Source organism: Poecilia mexicana, unplaced genomic scaffold (assembly GCF_051168715.1).
Source record: "Poecilia mexicana isolate PSO_F unplaced genomic scaffold, ASM5116871v1 scaffold_14, whole genome shotgun sequence".
In the NCBI taxonomy this organism is placed as follows: Eukaryota; Metazoa; Chordata; class Actinopteri; order Cyprinodontiformes; family Poeciliidae; genus Poecilia; species Poecilia mexicana.
Window position 1 is genome coordinate 29,442,848 of NW_028263383.1, and position 8,215 is coordinate 29,451,062.

Sequence of the window (8,215 nt, forward strand, 5' to 3'; positions counted from 1 at the left end):
GACTGATTACTTTTTAAATTTTGGTTAGAACAGGTGATTTTTGTGTATTAAATATAGCGTGCCCCTCCCACCTGCTGATGTGTTCGATTGTTTTACCTTTTCATTCAAATAGTTTTTTCTGGTATTAATTAGGACAGGCTGTTTAATCTTGTGCAATCTTCTGTTTAGGCAGGGATTTATTACAAGCTGTTTATGTCATTTAGATGTTTATTAAAAGATGAGAGGAAGCAGCAGGTCTGGTTTGGTGTCTCCAGTTCCTGGAAGCTCTCCATCCCTCAGCCCTCTCTACTTCCCCTCAGACCACTCTGAAGTTTAGTTCTTGTCACGCCCCGTGTGAAGCAGTGAGCAGCTGTGGTGACAGCAGAGTCTCAGCAGCTGGTAGTCAAAACTTGCTGCTTGTTCATCATGAAGGTCGTGCTGCTGATCGCGCTGCTCACAGGTAATCATCCTGTTCTGATCTGGTTTGTGTTGCTGCAGCTCTGTGTGTTTCTACATGCAGGATTTTCAGGGTTTTTGTTCTTTGAAATGAAGAACGTCCATCTGGTCTCTGAAGGTTCTGGTTCTTGTTAGAAACTTTCTCAGGTCAAATCAGCCGCAGAGACGAAGCTCTGCTGATCTCTGACATGTTGTAGCTTCAGTCTTTAGTTTCAGACTTTATGAGTCTTTGAGGTCAATGATGACCATTAAATCACATTAAATCACTAAATTACAATAAACTGGTTTCTGTCTGTGAAGTGAGCCAGAGATGGAGACGTTTCACTGATAATCTTCTGTTTTCAGTGTCAGGATGTGACGGCAGGAGAGTTGTTGGTCAGACGGGTCAGAATGTGACTCTGCCCTGTAAATATGATATAAAGACTAATGGAGCAGTGCATGTTTGCTGGGGTCGAGGAGAGATACCGAACAGCAAGTGCTACAATCAGCTCCTCTCTACAGACGGACATAAAGTTGAGACCAGAGCTTCCAGCAGGTATCAGCTACTGGGACGACTGGATGAAGGAGACGTTTCTCTGACCATCCTCAGCCTCACAGAGGAAGATGCTGGACGATACGGATGCAGAGCAGAGATACCTGGATGGTTCAATGATGAAAAGCATCATGTTGACTTGACAGTTGAAAGAGGTGAGATTTCACAGATTTTCATTTAAATGTTTATTTTCTGAAGCCAATTATCAAAAACTGGACAAAACCATCAAATTACAATTCAAATATTTAAAGGATTTTGATAAAAATCTTCTAATTAATGAATTTATTTCCTAAAATGTTGTCAGCTTTGATGGATAGAATTGGCTCCGGACTGAAGCAGACGGTGAGCTGTCAGAGGAAACAGTTCAGTTTATTATCAACAAACATCTAATTTCAGAGACTAGCAGCTAAAATTCTCCCTGTTAAAATTATTACTGGCTGTAATTTATGACACAAACACTTTTCTTGTTTTTCACTAACCCCGTTAATATTTTAATATAAAAATAACTCAAATCTAAACATTAATTAAAGTGTTGGGCTTAGACACTCTGTTAGTCTGAAGTGAAGCTTTTTAACTCGTTTAGGTAGAAAATGTCTCTTTTTCAGCTCAATCACTAAAATTTAGTTTCTAACTTTGGGATTTTTCAGATGTTCAGTAGAACATAATCTGGAAAGAAGTTTGTTTTGATTGAACCTGATCCCTGATGTTGTTGTGTTTGTGTCCAGCTCCGACCACTGGGGCCCCATCAGAACCTCAGACGTCCTCAGAGAGACCAGCTGCTGCTCAGACTGCAGGTAGAAACTCAGCTGGTCCATCAGATCTGCAGCAAGAAGCTTGAGTCTGCAGGGTCCAGATGAGTCAGTCTGATTAAAGTGTGAAACTTCCTGTTAGCAAAACAGGAAGTTGATTCTGAGAAAGAAACATCAGAACCTGTCATGGTTGGTCTGCAGAACTCTCTCCCTCGTCTCTGTCATCAAGCTTCTGATGTTGCTTGACTTTAAGAAAACGTCTTTGTTTATTTGAACATTAATACTTTGTCATTCAGTTCAGACATGACAGCAAAATTATGACTGATTAAACCTAATGATTTACCAAATAATGATTTAACAAATCTCTTTCTTTTTCTCCACCTGAAACCATTTTATCATTACATAGATACTTTGTGGACATTGAGGAGGTTTTATAACAGGATTTCTGTGCATCCTTAAAAACTCTTAAATTCATGTATTTAAACTGAAGGCCGTAAAATATCTTAAATGTATTTTTTTAAAGTGTAAATCAGCCTTAAATCTATTCATCTCAGGTCTTATTTTTTGTCGTTGAAAACTATTTAATCTCTTATATTCCATGTAGTTTTTTTTTGTTGTTGTTTGTTTGGTTGGTTGGTTGGTTTGTTCTTGCTGGACTTTTCTGTCAGGCAAAAGTTTGAGTCGCACTCAGAAATCTTCATTATGTTCTGTTACTGTTACGGCTACCTCTGACTAGCTGCTAATATGCCCTAGCTAGCTAGCTATCATGGGGAAGTCCAAGTTCATCGTCAGCTGGCCGGACTATGCTCACTTTTGTTGCCAAAACCTTACAATGCTAGGCTGATTGTGTTCTAAAACATTCGGCCTTACGAGGTTTATCCTGCAGAGATCCATATGCAGAGTTAGAATCACACAGCTGCTGCCAAGAGACACAAACAGACCAGAAATGTCTCAGTTGATCTGGCACGGCTAAAGCTCCCCAGGAAACGACTGGTTCTGATGCTACGTCATCTTTCAGTTCAATTCAAATCATCAACGCTCTCGCACTGCTGAGTCACCTGTTGTTTTTGACCTTGCAAATAGGATTCACACCTTTCTACAAGTATTCACAACCCCTGACGTAAGACTTTGTTCACTCTGACAAGCTGTTCTAAAATCATCTGCTTTCATTTCCTCCAGCAGATCAGCTGATAACAGAGAGCCTCCTGACTTCCTGTTCTAATAGCAGCAGTTTCCCAGAGGAGGTGAGGACCATGAGGTCATCTTGAGACACAACAACCAGAAACCAGTCAGGGTCACTCAGTGCCTGATGGGTTCCAGTTAAACTCGTTTCTGCCTCTAGACCAGTGAAATAATCCAACAGTGACGGTTTTCATCAGACCTGTCCCAGTTTTAAACCAGAGCCTATTTTAGATTAAACTAAAAACAGCAGTGCTTTTTTCCCAATCGGACAACCTGAAACGTTTCTGAACAGTAACCGAGCTGATCACTTCCTGAATGACTTGATGATCCTGCATGTCTCTCTGATCAGCAGGAGGGCAGCATGTTGACTCTGGGTCTGGTACTGGTGGTTCTACTGCTGGTGGTTCTGGTCACTGCAGTTGGACTCTTCACTAAGGGTGAGTTTGCTGTGGCTGATTTAGTATCAGTCAAGGACAAATGGTGAATGTGTGAACCTTTAAAAGGGAAATTACTTAAAATGAGAGCCAGTTATGCTTGTTGATCAGCGAGATACTGCTCTCACAGTTTCAGAAGAACTGTCCCACCACCTGCTGAGCAACCTGGGGACGCTAACAAATGCTGTTCATTTTCATTACTCAGCAGTAACTGCAAATCAAAACGTGAAGCAGCTTCTTCAGCCATAAACAAAAATCACTATTTTATCAGAAATTTATGGTTTTTATCTTTCATCTCAGTTTCTGCTCTGCTGACTTTTTCTACTTTCCTTGTGATGCGTCACTTTTTATGTTGATGGCAACTCTTGGATGTTTGCACAATGTTTTTGCTATTTTTTTGTGCGTTGTCCTTAATGCTACTAATTAAATACGATCACATGCACAGAAGATGAACATAGCCGTCATCAAGCTGTGCTCCGTTTACAGCAACAATAATGGCCACCGGTGTCCATGGATGGATTTTAGAAATTGCTTTGGGCCGACAGCATGGTCACCAGATCAGAACCAGCTTCAGCCGTTGTTTATGTTGAGATTTACTGTGTCTGGCTTCTTCTGCTGCAGAATTATGACATAATTATCAAATAAAATGCAAGCTAACTGTTCAGACTGCAGATGCTTTGAAAACTATCGGATGCTTTTCTGATTTAGTTCTACATATGGTAGGGACATAAATTTGATTTTTCCTCGGTCTGAAAAGAATTGAACCGTTCAGACTGATAAAAAAGACTGATATGGGTCGCATTCGCCTGCAGTCTGAATGCAGCTTTACTAGACTAAATTTCCTCCTCCTGCTGCTCATGGTGAATTACGGTGGTGGAGGAATGGTGATCTGGGCTTGTTTTTTCCCCACAGGACCTGAACACCTGGTAGTCTGTGATTGGACCAGAACCTCCTGTGTTTACCAGACAGCTCTGGAGTCAGAAGTGAACCGATCCATCCAGCAGCTGGAGAGGAAAATTACCACTGAGGCCGTTTACTGCTGCAGGTGACTCTACCTGCTCTGGGGTCACAGTTGGGGTCAATTATTTTACATTTTTAAAAATGTTTATAGTGTTTCTGTTTGCAGCCAGAAGCAGCTCAAACTGTGAGTGTTTGATTCTCTTTCCGTTCGTTTTTAGAAACTCTGAACTGTTTCTGACACCAAAAGGTTAAAGGTCGCCATTAAACTGAACCGCTGATTCATTCATGACTCGGCTTGCAGCGTCCATCTCTTGAGCTCCTCCTGGAAACTTTGATGCATTGTTATCGTCGTCACTCAGTGATGAGAGAAACCGGCTGAAACCTCAAACCCCATAGAACGTTTCCAGGTTGAGCCCCAGCTTAACTCCCATGACGCATGAAATGAAACATACTTTAAGGGAAATTAATTAATAATTCTTTGATTGCTGTTACAACGGGAAAGTAAAGCCTATTTCTATTCTGTTTTATCAAGTTGCTGGCCTGATTAAAAACCAGTCGGCTTGTTCTACGCTTCACACACTTGGCTGCTGAGAAACGACTGTTTCTTGCATGCGTGAGCTCTGAGGTTTTAAATTTTTCCTAGCCGCTAACATTTGACCATGTCATATGTAGCTCTGACTTTAGCCCAGGTGATCAGCTCAGATAAGAGAGGAAATAAATTACCTGACATGTTAATAGAGAAGCACACGTTTGATTAATCTGGTGTCACTTTTTTCCATTTTTGTCATAAGTCACTTTTATTTAATGTCATTAGAAGGGGTTCTTACAAGAATGTATTAAAAATAACCACATGGGGTTAGATAACTTAATAAAATCTGAACATAGCAGTTTTTCTTATTTCAAAGTTTATGTACAGAATTCTGTAAAATTATCAAAGCAGAGAATAAAACAAATCAGATTGTCTTCCTCAACACTTAATCAGATTTTCTTCACATAAACTAAATGCTGAATATAAACATCAAAAGAGTGATGTTGACATATATAAGGATGTTATAAGAAAAACTATTTACAAGAATACTTTTAATGAAAGTGAGAAAACAATCATGAATAACAAAACACAAAGTAAAAACAGCATTTCCAACTGAATCAGTAATAAACATTGCTCACTTTATTCAAACCATATTTACATTGAACACTAGAACCTGAAGCATAATATTCAACCATTTGTCCTTTTTCAGTCTCATAAAAGGACTGATGACACCTCCATGTCATTTCCTCTTTCATTCCCTCTGGTACTGAGAGAAAACTTTGGCAGGACAGTAAATGTATTTCCCAGTCACACCAGAGAACCCAATGGACATGGAGATTGTTTGGGCCTCGTTTCAGAGGCCTGTGGCAGAACCTGCACAGACGCCCAGCAGGATGCTCCTCCTTGGCCTTTCCTTTCCTCCGTCTCCAGCTCTTGAGTTGTAGAAGTTGGCAAACGGCATTCTAGGGTCAGTCAGACCCTCTGCTACGTCGGTCTGGTAAACCTTTTTACGACTAATAAAAATACTTTACCTCTACAGACTGATCAGTGAACAGAGGATCCATCACCCTGAAAACGAGACTTTGGATGATGGACAGTTCCTCGTTCTCTTTTTCATCAGCTGCTGATCTTTCTGCTGCTGCACAATCTCCTTAAACATTTGGTCAGTCGGTGTTTTTGTTCAGGGAGCATCCTGGGGTTTAATGCTGGGAGGATCACATGGTAACTACTGGAGTACTACAGTCTCCAGGATGATTTGGTGTTTTTATTCTTGGCCAGATGCTTCACATAATGTGAGATGTGCTGTTTGGTTGTTGGGTGTAGAAGGCTGTTGGGATGTTTCAGGGAAGCTTGAACTCAAGCAGCCTATTCGGCATCCACCTTTAGTGAGGCAGTCTTTCTGCCCAGGTGCTTTTCCAGAAGCTGGTCGATGGCATCCGTCATGGGCTGTGTCTTCTTGGAATGATCCAGGACAAAGATCAGACCGCCTGCCTTGATGGGACCTGTGCGAGCGACTCAAGAAGAGGCGGCAGACGGCAGCGGTGTCACTGGCACATGTGATGGAGAGATGGAAATTAAAGTTTAGATTCAGAAAAATCTAAATCTAATCTAAATTGGTCTGGCCTGTAACTTCCTGGGAGAGTCTGTTCAGGTCTGAGACCAAATCAGGATCAAAAACAGCAGGGAGCTTCACATCTGGTAGTTTCAGATCCACAAGGCACGGTAACTCTAAACGAGCGATTCCCATCATCCCCGGTGCCTGGAAGAGCTCAGTGGATACCTGAGTCCCAGTGACCCACCTGGCCTGGTGGAGGTGAAACCCCTCCTGCTGAGAAGTTCCCTGCAGATTGATCCATGGAGGTACAGCTGCCTCCTCAGCCTTGACGTGGTTCAGTTGGATTGTTACACCATGTCTGTAGAGGATACCCCCTCCAACCTCTGGGTCACTCAAGCAGCCATGGAGGATGTGAACCCATTGGATTCTCCACACTTTGAGCATGGAGTGTTTGAAGAGCGACACGCCATCAGGATCACATTCTGAGAAAAACCTCTGCAGAGCACTCTCCACGCTCTCCACCAACTCTCCAGGATTCAGGACCTTCTTGTGGCAAAGCTCTCTGATGTGCTGCTTCGTCGGGTTCGGTGGCTCGATCCCACAGAAGACGTAGGCCTGCCGCACCGTCTGCAGGTCTGACTGGTCAACAACACAGAAAGCCGCTGACAGAAATGTGCAGAAGATGCTGTGCAGTGGATGATGCTCTGAAACGGTTCTAGCTTGATGCTCATTCCACTGTTGTACTTCTTCCTAGAAACTCAAGTGTTGGTGAAGTTGCTTCAACTTTCCAAGAATCCCACAGCAGGTTTCCCTGAGGTCCAGGATTAGGGCTCATGAATGCAGAGCAACAATCAAAACATTGTCTGCTCTCATCTGTGGACCTACTGATGTGTGGCTTTTGGTTGTCCTGCAGAAATGTATCAACAGGACAGCCCTGCATACATGGACTCCAGGATCTGGCCAGTTTCTGATTGCAGCATCACTCAGGACAGGAGATAGAAGATATTTTTGTGAATGTCGGCACATCTTTCTGGGTGTGGTCTGCTCTCCAAGCTAGTTAAAAATGCCCTGAAGGAGCAGACTGAGGGTACGGTACTCCTGTATGACGCAGTCAACCAGGTAATGAGCTTCAGCTGTTACACCAAACCAGCCATCAGCATGTCCACCAAAACGAGCAGGACTGGTTGTTCTCAGTGACACAGTGATGGCCAAATGAATGAATCGCCTCCTCGGTGTTCAGCCAATCTCCAGAGTCCTCCCTAATAACCTGATCTTTTTAAACGGACGCATCGAAAAGTTGTAGGAACACAACCTTGGAGGTCTGGATTTTAAGACCCTTGATCACAGAGTCCGGTCTCTCCATCCAGCGTATTTTTGACATGAGATAAGCGACGGTGCTCATACTTAAAGTGAAATACATCATTCAGCTGACTGGACGTTTATTTTGGAGACATTACTAATGACCTTCGCTGAAGGATAATAAGAAGATGGAGGTAGAGGTTGTGCTGAGCCCTGAAGACATCCAGGTCGTTATAATCTCCACAGCAGGTTGAGGTTCAGCAGGTCTTTTGGAGGAATAGTCATGGAGGTCAGCAATCTTTGAAAAGCCTGTTTTTGTTTTTGGGACCATCTGGATTAATCTGCCCAGCTCTCTCTTCTTTTTCATCTTTGCGGATTACATATAAAACATTTCCCTTGTGGTTTTCATTGATCCCGTGGAAAGTTTTGCCCTTGTACTTTCCAAACTGAGGCAAAGCCTCACCAGCAGTTCTTGTCTGTCAGAGACATCACCACCTCTCCTGAAAACAACAGAGTGAGCGCTCTCTTTAATCCTATCTT

General features: G+C 42.5%; 2 protein-coding genes and 1 pseudogene across 2 annotated transcripts; 1 reads left to right on the forward strand and 2 right to left on the reverse strand.

Moving 5' to 3' along the window:
- The first annotated feature begins 314 nt into the window (after positions 1-314).
- On the forward strand, positions 315-1,893 carry LOC148155629 (hepatitis A virus cellular receptor 1 homolog). The gene is made up of 3 exons (XM_014994618.2): positions 315-439; positions 781-1,122; positions 1,693-1,893. The coding sequence occupies exons 1-3, from the start codon at positions 406-408 to the stop codon at positions 1,803-1,805; spliced, it is 489 nt and encodes a 162-aa protein (XP_014850104.2). The 5' UTR covers positions 315-405; the 3' UTR covers positions 1,806-1,893.
- Positions 1,894-5,057: 3,164 nt separating this feature from the next.
- Positions 5,058-6,378, reverse strand: LOC148155630 (uncharacterized; annotated as a pseudogene).
- Positions 5,058-7,739, reverse strand: LOC148155631 (uncharacterized). Its single transcript, XM_088012647.1, has 2 exons — positions 7,689-7,739; positions 5,058-7,126 (listed from the first exon to the last, which is right to left on the reverse strand). Exons 1-2 carry the CDS (start codon positions 7,737-7,739, stop codon positions 6,425-6,427), a joined length of 753 nt encoding a protein of 250 aa, XP_087868773.1. The 3' UTR covers positions 5,058-6,424.
- Positions 7,740-8,215: the final 476 nt, after the last annotated feature.